Source organism: Cottoperca gobio, unplaced genomic scaffold (assembly GCF_900634415.1).
Source record: "Cottoperca gobio unplaced genomic scaffold, fCotGob3.1 fCotGob3_106arrow_ctg1, whole genome shotgun sequence".
Classification (NCBI taxonomy): Eukaryota; Metazoa; Chordata; class Actinopteri; order Perciformes; family Bovichtidae; genus Cottoperca; species Cottoperca gobio.
Window position 1 is genome coordinate 10972 of NW_021166785.1, and position 14744 is coordinate 25715.

At 42.9% G+C, this 14744-nt stretch overlaps 2 protein-coding genes across 2 annotated transcripts; both read right to left on the minus strand.

Moving 5' to 3' along the window:
* Positions 1-334: 334 nt before the first annotated feature.
* On the minus strand, positions 335-3848 carry LOC115004497 (protein NLRC3-like). The gene is given in 5 exon segments (XM_029426140.1): positions 335-862; positions 865-1335; positions 1337-2184; positions 2315-2415; positions 3327-3848. Coding segments are annotated over 5 exon segments (1995 nt in total). The 5' UTR covers positions 3374-3848.
* Positions 3849-8149: 4301 nt separating this feature from the next.
* Positions 8150-14408, minus strand: LOC115004498 (uncharacterized). The gene is made up of 6 exons (XM_029426141.1): positions 14360-14408; positions 12180-12295; positions 9084-9177; positions 8755-8886; positions 8546-8668; positions 8150-8467 (listed from the first exon to the last, which is right to left on the minus strand). Exons 1-6 carry the CDS (start codon positions 14381-14383, stop codon positions 8345-8347), a joined length of 612 nt encoding a protein of 203 aa, XP_029282001.1. The 5' UTR covers positions 14384-14408; the 3' UTR covers positions 8150-8344.
* Positions 14409-14744: the final 336 nt, after the last annotated feature.

Consider the following 14744-nt stretch of genomic DNA (forward strand, 5'->3'; position numbering starts at 1 on the left):
GTAAAATGTGATGAAACCTCGAGCACCTCTAAAGTCTTTAGTTTGACAAGGTCTGCATGTCGCCTCCATCCCCCAAAGGAATGTAATGAGAGGAAGAAACTGTCAAGTGTAACAATTATTACAAATAAATAGAAATGTGTTCATGAACTTCACAGATAGAAGCTGAAAACACTTGTTTTGCTCTCACAGCGTTTGAAACAGCTCAAGAACATCTGAAACTAAATCATGAAGTAAAAAGTGGATATATTTATTCAATAAAATGAATTTTCTCGTGTATATTTGAAGAACTAAACTTCTAATCTACTCTGATTTATAAAGTTAATCACATCTGGACTTACACAGCCTTTCTGCAGTTCCTCACAGCTGGAATCAGTCTCCGTCGTCCCTCCTCTGACGTGTTGTACTTCGTCAGGTCCAACTCATCCAGAACCTCCTCTGACATCTGCAGCATGTGAGCCAGAGCTGAGCACTGGATCTCAGAGAGTTCCTTCTCTGATCTGTTCTCTGACTGCAGGAACTCTTGGATCTCCTGATGTACTGAGTGGTCCTTCATCTCTGTCAGACAGTGGAAGATGTTGATGCTTCTGTCAGCAGAGGTATCTTCACTCCTCATCTCCTTCAGGGTGTTGATGATTCTGTCAGCAGAGGTATCTTTACTCCTCATCTCCTTCAGGTTGTTGATGGCTCTCCGGATCATTTGTAGACTGTTGTGTGTCTGACCCAGCAGGCCTCCTAAGAGTCTCTGGTTGGACTCCAGAGAGAGGCCGTGGAGAAAGCGGACAAACAGGTCCAGGTGGCCATTCTTACTTCTGAGGGATTTCTTCATGGCTTCAGACAGGAAGACATCCAGGGATGAGTCATTCTCCCAGCGTTCCCCAGGAAGTCCTTCAGTACCTCTGTGTTCCTCTTGCTGTAACAGTGGAACAGGTAGACTGCAGCCAGAAACTCCTGAATGCTCAGATGAACAAAGCAGTAGACTGTTTTCTGGAAGATCACACTCTCTCTTTTGAAGATCTCTGTACAAACTCCTGAGTACACCAAGGCCTCCGTGGCATCAAGACCACACTGCTCCAGGTCTTCTTGGTAGAACATGATGTTTCCTTTCTCCAGATGTTCAAACGCCAGCCTCCCCAGCTTCAGAAGAAGTTTCCCGTCAGCCTTCGTCAGCTCCTGTGGACTCGTCTCATGTCCCTCATCATACTTCTGCTTCTTCCTCTTGGTCTGAACCAGCAGGAAGTGTGAGTACATGTCAGTGAGGGTCTGGGGCAGCTCTCCTCTCTGGTCTGTAGTCAACATGTGGTCCAGAACTGTAGCAGTGATCCAGCAGAAGACGGGGCATCAGACACATGATGTGGAGGCTCCTGGATGTCTTGATGTGAGAGATGATTCTGCCGGACCGTTCTTCATCACTGAATCTCCTCCTGAAGTACTCCTCCTTCTGGACGTCAGTGAAGCCTCGTACTTCTGTTACCCTGTCCACACGTGCAGGAGGGATCTGATTGGTTGCTGCAGGTCGGGAAGTTATCCAGACGAGAGCCGAGGGAAGCAGATTCCCGCTGATGAGGTTTGTCAACAGCACGTTGACTGATGACTGCTGTGTGACATCAGACACAACCTCATTGTTGTGGAAATCCAGTGAAGGTCTGCTTTCATCCAGGCCGTCAAAGATGAACAAAACGCTACAGACAGCGAGCGTCTCTGCTGTGACCTTCTGTAAGGTTGGATGGAAAACATGGAGCAGCCTGAGAAGACTGTACTGCTCAGCTTTGATCAAGTTCAGCTCCCTGAAGGAAAGCGGAATCAGCAGACTGACATCTTGGTTTTCCAAACCCTCTGCCCAGTCCAGAGTGAACTTCTGCACTGAGAAGGTTTTTCCAACGCCAGCGACGCCGACCGTCAGAGCGACTCTGATGTGTACCTGTTGGTCAGGTGAGGCTTTAAAGATGTCGTGGCACTTGATTGGAGCGTCACGGAGGATCTTTTTCTTGGAAGCTGTCTCAAGCTGCTTCACCTCATGTTGAGTATTAACCTCTTCACTCAGTCCCTCTGTGATGTAGAGCTCAGTGTAGATCCTGTTGAGGAGGGTTTTACTCACTGTTTCATCACTTCCTTCAGTCACACGTTCACATCTCCTCTTCAGACTGATCCTATGTTCATCTAAAACCTCCTGCAGACCTCTATCTGCTGAAAGAGAAGACACATGTGAGATTAATAAATATATATAACAGATCATAATGTGCTGTACAAACAAATGAAGCAGGAAGAATCCTGTTTTCAGACATGAAGACAGCAGCAGACAGATGTACAGTCTTACTGTGTGCACAGCTGGTAGAGACTGGATCCTTCAGGACGTCCTGACACAAAGCACAGCTGGACCGCTGCTCCTCCACAGAAACAGGAGTTTTGCTCTTCTTTCTGTGGAGATGAACACGTTCTTTATAACACATCACAATAGTGCTGGCTGATGTTCACTGATTGGTACAACCTATGTCTCCAACATGATAACAGTTTAGTCCAGGGGTGGGCAAACTTTTTGACTTGCGGGCCACAATGGGTTCTAAAATTTGACAGAGGGGCCGGGCCAGGAGCATTTGGACACTCAAAGTAATTTATCAAACCTGGAGATTGCGTCTGTTTTTTATACATTTCAATTGAAGGTGCAAAGTTAAAGAAATCAACATTTACTGGAAAAAGATCAATGGAATCACTTTCAACATTCAAAACATATTGTTACCCAACGAAATACTCAAGCTCAATAATTTCTAATTGTTTTAAACCCCGCAAAATAATGGACGGATTGTCCTGAGAGATAGACTGTATTAAATATCCTGCCTGCAGCAGAAACTAGAAAGGGGACTTTAAATTGAGAGCGATGTGCGGCGTGTTAATTGAGCTACTGTACCGCTGCTGTGCGTAAATGCGCACATTGCTCTTAATTAAAAGACGCTCCTCCAAACTTTCCATATGCATTTTTTTAATAACAATTTAACACAATTTTTCATAACACAATTTTTCATAACACAATTTTTCTGTCCTGCAGCCAGTAGCTTATCATAACCATTGTCAGAGTGCTGCTCAGCCATGAACTTTTTGATGGTATCAGTCGGCTGCTGCATGAATCCATGTGAAAGGTTTGCTAAATAGAACAACAACAGAACTAATGACAAGTGGAAGTGGGTCAGATAGCAAGTTAAGATGGAATACAGAGATATTTTGAGGCAGATAGTAAGAGACGAGCTATTCTTTCCTTTTGAATCTATCCAAATGTAATCATTTGAGGCTCATACACTCAGGACCTTTCAGAAAGCAGGTCCTGAGAAACTCACATTTCAGTGGGAACAGTGTTGTTGGTCTCCCTTTTTTGCCAGTGCATCAAAGTCTGGAGTTAGTTTTGTTGTGGCAATTCTCAGGATAGATCTGAGGTGTTGGTCAGTTAACCGGGATCTGTGACGGGCTTTGTTGACGTTCATGACGCTGAAAGTCTGCTCACACACGTAGGTCGAGCCAAACAATGCCAGCATCTTCTGTGCCGTCCTCCGGAGGTTTGGAAACGTGGCTTCGTTAAGTGAAGCGTAAAAGTCATTCAGTTTAAGAGACTTGAACTTCTCCTGTGAGACGGAGTCAGACTGAAGATCGATCAGCTCCAATTGCAGCTCATGCGGTGCTGTTTCGGGGTCTTGGGACAGGGGACAGGACACCAGCTGAAGTGACTTGTCAATTTTTTCAAAATCAGAGAACCGACGGCAGAATTCTCTGTGCATGTCGTCCAGTGATGTGCAGTATTTCTTCACGTTTCGCGTGGCCTCTTTCTGCATGGCCAGTGTGGGGAAATGAGTGAATGATTTGTTTGCCATTTGCCTGGAGAATAAAATCAGCTTGGATTTGAAGGCTCTCACATTTGTGTACATGTCGTGCACAAACTGATCTTTCCCCTGCAGCTTAACGTTCATTCATGTGTGACAATATGTCCACAGCAAACGCAAAGTCACAAAGCCAGTCCGTGTCGCTCATTTTTACCGAAGGGCGGAAATGGCAGCAGGAAAGTTACACTCCAACAAAGATCAATGTGTCTACTAGTGTGCCATCTACTGGGGAAACGAGGGTATTGCAGGGGAAAGGGTGAAAAAGGGAAATGAATGAGGTTTTTACACATCCATGGGTTTTTACTATAATTTGGACAAGTTCGGATTAAAAAGTCTAACGGGCCGTATATGGCCCGCGGGCCGTAGTTTGCCCATGTCTGGTTTAGTCCCAGTTTCTTTACTGTACTCTACTGGGCTTATGTTATCATACAACAGTAGATTATAAGAGAACATAAAAACTGAATCCTCTTCAGGTCAGTTTACAGAAGAAACAGACTCTTACTTTGTGTCTGAGGGTCCAGGTTCATTACTGAAGAGTGGAGGTTGGGCATAGACCTGTCACTCTTCAGAGACAGACAGCTGGGGACTGCAGACACTGAGCTGTCCTCCTCCTCATCTGTTAAATCATTCATCTTCTCCAGTCTGAGAGTTACTGTACACACACACACACACACACACACACACACACACACACACACACACACACACAGTATAAAGTATTATTTATCTGAAGCAGAAGAATCTTCTCCTAAAGGAAACTTCATCCTTCAGTTCATCACAAACATCATCTGGAGATACATGTTTAACTGACAGGAAGAACTGAGAGCAGAACAATGTTTCCCTCTGAGATGTAGTGCAGTACAAGTATAAAGGACATTTACTCAAGTGCAGTACTTCAGTAAAAGTACTTATTGATATTCTGATTGTGGATCCATTATTTAATAACCAGATGATGATGGTGGTGTCTTTTGAACGCTGGAGATGATTGATGAGGCTAAATGCTTCAGGTAAAGTAGAGAATATATAACTCCTATCAAAGCAGAAGCTCAGGAATCATCAGCCTCACGTGACTGAACGGAAATGAGCAGAAATAAAAGTGTAAATGTAAAAAGTGTTCCTTGCTGACAGACAGACTCTCCGACTCTCTGGATTGAATTGTATCCGTGATCAAAGTAAACGGAGAAATAACTGAAAATAAATGTATTTCTACTAAATGATAAAGTAGTTTGTGCTTGTGTTGTTTATATTGTGATATAATTAACTAATAAATGTATTATCTTGTGTAATAACTGAAACACGTATTTACATAGATAATGTGAAGAAATGTTAGGTACTATAAATATTAAATAAAGCTCAACTCACTCAGAACTGTCTCATCATATCGGCTTTTATTTTGAAACTACTTCCGGGAGTTCCGCCCCGAAACGGACACAAAGTTAATTTGAACTTTTAGAAGGTAAAAAGCAAGAAGAAGAAGTTTAGTGTTGACTGGTTGGAGAAAGAACAAGCATTGATCCGGAGGGTGACGGGTTGTGAGGCTGCTCTCCATCTGGACTGTGCTGCTGTGTGACATGTAGCGATGATGCTCACAAACATTTCATCACATTGGACTCCAGGACTCTGCTTGTTAGAGACACACAGCAGGACACACTAAAGAATGAATGTGTAAAACCCCAGCAGAGCTGCTGTTAACACTCACCCTGTTCTGCTGCTGCGGCTCTGTCGACGAGAAAATGGCGTCTGTCAGTCCGACTTGTTACTTTCACTTTCAAGTCCCTCCCTGTTGGCAACTCCTCCTGCGTTTCATCAGCAGCTTTATTGTGTGAATCAGTGGCTGAAATAGTGGCATTCACGTCTCGTGCTCCTTTTTGTGTGGAAAGGGGTTAACGCTATTGTGGAAACATGAATTTATCATCTTAGTGTCACTTGCTCAGTCTTAGATGCACACTGCACTTTTATACTTTGATTTATGTACTGAACACATCACCATGTATGTTGCTGTACTTTTATATCTTGATCCATGTGACGTACACTTTACTATGTATGTATATTTGTGTACTTTTATACCTTGATTAAAGTACCATACGCATTACTATGTATGATGTTATATTCTTATACTTGTGATCAGAATTATATGCATGTCCATGAAACTCACAGACCAATTACATGCGAGTTAAGCCATCCCACGTGACGCTACTCAGCCAATCAATAATAATAATGAATAATGCAGATGAGAGGCGCGTGACAGACTGAAAGAGGAGTTAGCATTGTTGGGTTTTGAGCCCAAAGGGCGCTGAGATAGTCTTTCAACTGAATCCAGTAAACTTCTAGTTGATCAAGATACTTATTTATTTAAAGTGATGATGACAGCATGTCAAAAAATACCCTCAGCCGAGGACACTTTCACACACCAAGTCCACAGTCCGAATCAATAAAGAGCCAGTTAGCTGTCTGTTGGTACAAAAACATCAGAAACATTTTGCTGTATTCTCTACTGAAGGGTGTCGTCGTCCCTCATTGGTCCATGTTGGCGTGGTGATGCCCCTTGGTGGGCCGTCTTGTTGTGGCGAGATGGAGGTGGACCTGAAACTCTTTGAAGAGAACCTACAGTGCTTCATTCATAACTAATATAGTGCTCATTATACATTTGTGCAGAAATACATGTTGTAAATAATACATTTAGATTGAGGTGGACGAGTGCATGTGATAATCATTAAATGTGACACAATACAATCAGGAGTTTATTTACTTCTCAGATGACACGCTGAAGTCAAAGTATGATGCTGTTGGCGCCGCACAGTTTCCACAACTCATCCCTGACACAATGCCTCAGCTCCGCACCCAAGCTGCTCAATTGCTCTCCATGTTCGGCAGCACTTATCTATGTGAGCAACCTTTCTCCTCAATGAAGATGAAGAAAACGTGTCACAGGATACGTCTGACTGATGAACACCTTCGTTCGATAATGAAGGTTGCCTCAGCTCAAAGCCTGAACCCCGACATTAATGAACTAGTATCCAAGAAAAGATGCCAGGTATCTGGCTTGGGCACATCAGATTAGATCAGTGTGTCGCAAACTGAGCAGTAAAAAGGCCTGAATGGTTGATTTATTCATTGTTATTTTGTTTACAAATGTATTATTAGCCTGTGGAAAAAGTTATGTTGATATTTACCTCAGAAGGGTTAGGCATTCCATTTTTTATTTACATTTTATTTAATATACCATTGATGTTTTTTCGTTTTGCACTATTAAGTTATATAAGCGTTGCTTGTTCCATATTTAGTGTTAAAGCAAATCAGTGTAGCAAACTGAGCAATACTTAACGTTTTATTCATGCACTTTCTCTTGCTACTTCAAGGCTTGAATGTTTGATTCATTCATTATTGTTATTTTATTTTCAAATGTATTATTAGCCTGTGGAAAAAGTTTATTTTGATATTTACCTCAGAAGGCTGCAAATAGAAAAGAGGCATTCAATTTTTATTTACATTTTATTTGATATGCCATTGATATTTTTTAATTATTATTATTTGAAACTCGATCTTGCATGTCACTTGCTTGTTCAATATTCAATGCAAAACTTGTTAAAAGGTTAATTTGTTCAACCTTGGCCCACGGCTTTATTCAGTTTTAAATGTTGGCCCAGTCTGTATTTGAGTTTGACACCCCCGTCATAAACCATCATAAGCATTTAAAAGGTCTTTTTCAACCACAGGTGTAAGTGTGCTGCATTCAAGTGGTGTCGGAACAATCAGAAAAATGAGTTCTCAACTGGGTCCTGAAGTCCAAACTCGGTGAAAACGTTGACGGTTTTTTTAGGCACAAACATGGAGGACGAAGGTAAATGTTGGTTGAGTGTAAGAAATGTTTTATTAAATTCACATATTGCATTTTAACCTTTGCTCACATGTAATGTTTTATGTCGTAAACCTTAGTTGCTGTCCTCGTACAGTGACGCACATTAGTCACTTATAGCATCATAACAGGGCAGGTGAAGCAATAATTAACAGTTATATGAAATGTGCTGCAACACTTCTGGGACAAAGTGTTTCCGTATGTTGGAGGGCAACATTAATAAACAGCAGCGTCGAGACGCTTTACAAAACATTGTTTTTCTTGTCACACTGAAGTCAAATTGACCAACTCGGGGAAATAGCAGCATTAAAGTGAATAAGTGCTGCACCTTCACTGTTCATCACTAACATGGATTATTGATGCACATCAGTAAACAGCCATTGTTGACAACATCAGCTCCACCTTCTCCTGCTATGATAAAACATCTCTATTATAATGAACACTTTTATTATTCATCATTTAGAGAACACAACACAGCCAAAGATCATTTCAGTTCCACTTTATAATCTGCATCATCCGAGCAAAGAAAGACAGAACAGAGTGAATATATTGACCAGTCTGAACAACCTGGTCCCGTAATATAACGTCCATGTTGAGAGCGTCATGTGTGAAGACGCTCTGACAATCACTTCACTTTGGGAACTCTTCTCTTCCCTTTGGACTCAGTCTTTCCAGATGTCTTGGTCATTTTGTTTGGTGCTTTCTTTCCTTTCCTTCCTTTCTTCGCTGCAGCAGGTTTGGGTGCCTTCTACAAAACAAAAACAAAGAAGCAATGAGGCCAGTTGACATATTTAAATGACTGTTTAAATCTTGCAGCAGCACTGACCTCCAGTTTGGGCTTTTTGCTAGGTGTTGCTATGGGAACCAGCTGTGGGATTTCTCCCCCCGTCACCGCGCTTTTCTTCTCCTCCGCCGCCTTGTTCTTCTTCGCCTGCTTTTTGGCCGCAGCCTGGAAAATCACAAACTGGTTATTTGAGCGTTTGTATAAATGAAGCTCAGGCACACGATGACCGGCGAGTCTGAACGTGTTCTCACCTCCTGCCTGGCAGCCTGAGCCTGTTTCTCTGCCTCGTCCAGCACGCTGAGGTGGTTCAGGTCTGACGTGTAGATGGGCAGGGCCCCCGACGTCTGGCTCTTTATATGGATGAGCTTTATCACCGGACTTTTCTGTAAACAGTCATTAAGAGTTTGGGGTGGACAAAAGTTAAAGACGGCTGTAAACGAGCAAAAGCAACAAATCAAATGGAACAAGTTATATGTTGCAAAGAGCCAACACAATAACACTTTATGAAACACATATGGATCAAGGATTTAACCTTTAGGATCACAAATCACAAGACAACTCTGTGCGCAGCTCGACTCACCGTGCGTAGTTTGGCCGCCACTGTTTGGAAAGCAGCCTCGATGTTTTCCGTCACCTCATCTGCCGTCATGCCGGCGTGGCCAACGCGTGCCATGCTGCCACACAAGCAGGTAAGAGAGCAGGGTTACTGTGTGGACCTCTTGAGGCAGGTGCAGTTAGGTCCATAAATATTTGGACATTGACACAATGTTCATCATGTTGGCTCTGTACACGACCACCATGGACTTGAAATGAAACCATCAACATGTGCTTTAAGTGCAGACTTCCAGCTTTAGTTTGAGGGTATTTACATCCAGATCAGATGAACGGTGGAGGAACTACAACACATCGTATACGTGGTGTCCCCTTTTTAAAAAGTAATTGGACAAAGTAACATAATCATAAATCAAATTGTCACTTTTAATATTTGGTTGAGAATCCTTTGCAGTCAACGACAGCCTGAAGTCTGGAACCCAGAGACATCAGCAGACGCTGGTTCGGTCCCTGGTGATGCTCTGCCAGGCCTCCACTGCAGCTGTCTTCACTTCCTGCTTGTTCTTTGGGCAGTTTCCCTTCAGTTCTGTCTTCAGCAAGTGAAATGCTCACTTGGATTCAGGTCAGGTGACTGACTTGGCCATTGCAGAACATTCCACTTCTTTGCCTTAAAAAACTCTTTGGTTGCTTTCGCAGTACGCGTTGGGTCATTGTCCATCTGCACTGTGAAGCGCCGTCCAATGAGTTCTGAAGCATTTGGCTGAATATGAGCAGATAATATCGCCCGAACACTTCAGAGTTCATCCTTCTGCTTCTGTCAGCAGTCACATCATCAATAAATACAAGAACCAGTTCCATTGGCAGCCATACATGCCCACGCCATAACACGACCACCACCACGCTTCACTGATGAGGTGGTGTGCTCTGGATCATGAGCAGTTCCTTCTCATACTCTTCTCTTCCCATCATTCTGGTACAAGTTGATCTTTGTCTCATCTGTCCACAGGATGTTGTTCCAGAACTTTACAGGCTTTTTTAGATGTGTTTTAGCAAACTCTAATCTGGTCTTGCTGTTGTTGAGGCTCACCAATGGTTGACATGGTGTGGGGAACCCTCTGTATTTACTCTGGTGAAGTCTTCTCTTCATTGTTCACTTTGACACAGATACACCCACTGGACCTCCTGGAGAGAGTTCTCGATCTGAACTGTTGTGAAGGGCTGTTTCTTCACCAGGAGAAGAATTCTTCTGTCATCCACCACAGTCGTCTTCCGTGGTCTTCAAGATGTTTTGGTGTTGCTGAGCTCACCAGTGCGTTCTTTCTTTTTAAGAATGTACCAAACAGCTGATTTGGCCACACCTAATGTTTTGTTATTTCTCTGTTGGGTTTGTTTTGATGGTTCAGCCTAACGATGTCCTGCTTCACTGATAGTGACAGCTCTTTAGACTTCATATTGAGAGTTGACCTCAACACATTCCAAAAGCAAATACCAGACTTTGAAATGAACTCTAGACCTTTTATCTGCTCCTTGTAAATGAACTAACGAGGAAACAACACACACCTGGCCATGGAACAGCTGAGCAGTAAAACTTTATGAAACACACACACACACACACACACACACACACACACACACACACACACACACACACACACACACACACACACACACACACACACACACACACACACACACACACACAGTGTGTTTTATGCACATCATTGGGCACATAGCTGATGGAAATGGCACAATCTGACTTTGTGTCACACTCTACACATTTCTCTCTCCAGCTAAATGTTTCGAGGGCAGCGGCGTGTGTGTTTATACAGAACATGTGCCGACACTGGACCAACAGCGCCACCTGGTGGATCCTTTGCTCTCATGCAAAACAGCTGAACAGTCTCCCGACCGGTCTCCAGGACTTCACTCGCAGCAGTTAGATCACTTTTACTGACCGCACAGAAAAACAACACGGTTTGAAAACACCAATCAGCGAGTCCGATTTAATTAGCTGCAGACGACAGCTGGCGGGGAAGTTTCCAGACACGTCCTAACTTCCACCGGATTCATTACCATCAAACACAGTTTTGGGAATACACTCTGAGATCAGTCTCCAGATGAAACCTTGTGAGGAGCCGGTGATTCAACAAGTGTGATGTTTGCTTCATATCGAATTAAGAAATCAGTTTTATGTTGTTCCTCGAAGCTGCAGAGAAATTAAGAGACTTCACATGTGCGACACGTCATTATTCTGTTTCTGCTCGCTGACAGCATCTCATTACACATCATCTGGTTCGAAGCATCTGTAAAGTTCCCCTGCAGACGTGCATGTAAAATAAAGAGAGAGACCCCCCCCTGTGAAGGTTCGACTAACAGAGAAAGTCCAGAGTGTTCATCTGAAGGACGTCTGATCCAAACACTGAAGCCACAAGCAGCAGTGAGACAAACAGTACAGACTCTTAAAGGGATAGTTCTGTCGGTACGACTTTAGTTCTATACAACTAAATGTTTGTAATGTGAAATACAAGCTGTGCAGTGCAGGTAGTGCAGCAGTGAAGACTTAAAGCACTAACAGTGATACTGATCTGAGAACAGAGGTGCAGGAAGGAATCTGAATAAACCACAAATACTTTAAATGTGTTACAAAACAGTTTCTCTATTTTAGAATGAATATATAGAAAGATAGAGAAGTTAAGAGGAAAATAGAAATACGATTTAAGTAGAAATGTGTACATTGTACTATTTATATATACATTTATAAACCTGTGTTCACAGAGCCCGCCTCAGAATGTTAATGTTACATTTAATTCATTATTTAAAGATTCATAGATTCAGGATTTCCAATGAGGGAGAAAAGATTTCTTTTAAAAGATGTCATTTTAAATCATTTTACTTCAATCATCTTAATGTAAATCACTTTTCAAGGAGAGATTTAAACGTGGCATGAAGGGAACTTTCACACGTTTGAAATGCTTGAATAGTATAAATAAGATCCTTACTTGAAATGTATGAATACAGTATTAATGCATCGTCAGTATTGCAGTTTATATGTGAATAAATAATCGGGTTCAATCTGCTGACGGCCACATGCAGGGATGACTTCCTGTGTGCGCAGCTTCAGTACCTGTCTGAGAGTCTGCAGGGTTCAGAGGAATCAGGACGTCCGAGCTGATGTTTTCTGTCATCATCAGCTGCAGAGGGCTCCACGTGGAGACGCTGGACAGGCTGCCGACCACCACCCTGAAGGAAACACCAAGTAACCTCCGTCAGTCACCTTTACACACGTAAATAAAACCTTTAAACCTGCACAACACATTCTAGAGTCTATCGAGGGAGTCGCTTCCCCCTCAGACAAATGCTCCTCCCATAATGCTTTGGGGGAAACTCCTTTTAAAGTCTGGATTTATGTATTTTGTTCTAAAAGAAGTGTGCCGAAGTAGCTTTCAGCAGTGTATTGTTGCAGAGCATCCATGGATGTACACACAAGTACAAAACAAGACACAAAATAAGCACAAAGACACAAAACAACTAAAAGACAGAAGAGACACAAAACATCTACAAAGATGCAACACCACTAGAAAAAGAACATATCCATGAACGTGTGGCTCTTGTTCTTATGTAGGAGGAGTGGGGCCCTTTACATGTCACTGCCCAGGGGCCCATTGTCCCACAATCCGTCCATGAGGCTACTATTCACGTTTAGCATTCAGCTCTGCGTTGCTGCTTTGATTTCGTCGTACCTGCTTCAGTCTTGGTGCTGAAGCCCGCTGCCTGCTTCAGCGCGGCGGCGGTGAGAGCCAGGCCTCGGCTCTTCCTCAGGCCATGCTGCAGCACCGCTTCAAACTGGGCACACAGACAGATCACCCTGCAGAGACAGAGACCAGTTACTGACGTGTGTGTGTGTGTGTGTGTGTGTGTGTGTGTGTGTGTGTGTGTGTGTGTGTGTGTGTGTGTGTGTGTGTGTGTGTGTGTGTGTGTGTGTGCAACAGTTCTGCTTTGTCACTTCAATCTACGGCTGCACTTTAAACTCCATTATTTATAGTGTCAGAGGAAAAGATGCCACGAGTTATAAACAGTACACACTCGTGTTTTCTGAATATGAATCTAACTTGCATCATACAACAACTGCAACCTTTTATCAACAAGGCAGAAATGGTCATTCAAGGACTTTCCAGGACCAATTCCATGAAATTCAAGGACCCAAGACGGCAAAGTTTGAGACACAGATGAAGGCTCTGCAGACGCTCGCAGAACAAAATATCAAAAAGAACTTCAGAAATTTAAGCACTTTCAATGACCCATGTATTTTTTCAAAAACTTTCAAGGCAGTGATTTTTTCCCCCTCAAATTCAAACTTTTTGAGGCTTTCAAGGACCCGGGGGAACCGTGGTAATCTGAGCAGCACAGGATATCACATATTTCTGTCCGACATTATTCAGCTCGGAGGAAACAAGCTTGTGCAGAATTATTCAGAACATTTTTCCTTTACGCCATGAAAACGTTCTTATTCTGAGATACGATGGAAAACATTGTAAAGCTCTCAAACCAAAGTTAAGTTCATTGTAGTGAAGAAATAACCTGCTGATTTTACCTCCAGAAGCTTCTCTTACCTGCTGTCGGAGTCTGTGGCAATCTCCTTTCTTCCTCCAAAACGGATTTGGCACTGGAAAGACATGAAGGGAAATACTTATTTCTTCCGCCACAGAACAGACAGTGTTTTGCGGAGGAACAGTAGTGATTTACGGGACCCGGCAGCCATCTTTAGCCCAGTAGCTGTTTGTAGTAAAGTCTGCATGGACACATGAGGAGCCTCTGTAAGGAAACGTATGGCTCTGATCCTTGAAAGCTTTTATGTTCTGTAGGATAACAAACGTCCCTGATGTGCAGCAGTGATACTCTACATGCATCTTTCTTTTCCCCTCTATGTATGTGAAAGGACATCACATCAGATCTGCCAGTGTTGTTTCTCAAGACCATCAAGTTGTAAAGTTGCTCAGTTTTACTTCCTGTCGTGTGTTTTGGCACACGGTAGATACAGGAACTAAAAGGTTTCCTGACACCACAAACGAATGTTCCATCATTTTCCTGTGAAAGGCGTTATTCCCAACACCAGACAGTTTTAAAGGGAGAGTTTGGATTTCTTGAAGTGAGGTTGTAAGAGGTTCTTCTCTACAGCAGATGGCGTTAAACAGGCGGGAGCATCAGCGATGACGTGGGGTAATGTACTGCTGCAGAAGGTTTGAACTAAAACTTAAATATCAGTTTAAGTGTACGCTTATATGAAGAATATTTGTACTGCTTTACCTTATCAATGCCGTGATCTATCATCTCTGCAAAGCTCTTTCAGTTCGTTTGTGTTTTTGTGTGACTTTGGTGAATCTAAAGATGTGCCTCCCGGACAGACGTCATGTGACTCACCTGTTTGACGGCGTCCAGCAGCCTCTCCAGGAGGTGCTGTCTCTTCGTATCACTCTGCTGAGTGCCTGCAGAGGAACAGACAAACAAAAGGAAGTTTAGTTGATGATGGATTAATGAAATCAATTACCCAGGCCATTAGTTCCTGTATTAATGATGCATGTCCAAGAGGAAGGAACTGCACAAGACAGTGAATAACGGAATCAATAAACTCTTTTGAGGCCTAACAACTGTGGTGAAAGCATTTCTCCTGATTAAACCACAAATATTTTGT

What these genes read in the sequence shown, in the direction of transcription:
- LOC115004498 (XM_029426141.1), bottom strand. Translation starts at nt 14,383, where the DNA reads ATGATAGATCACGGCATTGATAAG. An exon ending in CCCTGCAGACTCTCAGACAG is followed by an intron (nt 9,178 to 12,179) that starts GTACTGAAGCTG and finishes CTTGTGTGGCAG; the next exon opens with CATGGCACGCGTTGGCCACG. An exon ending in GCAAAAAGCCCAAACTGGAG is followed by an intron (nt 8,468 to 8,545) that starts GTCAGTGCTGCT and finishes TTTGTTTTGTAG; the next exon opens with AAGGCACCCAAACCTGCTGC.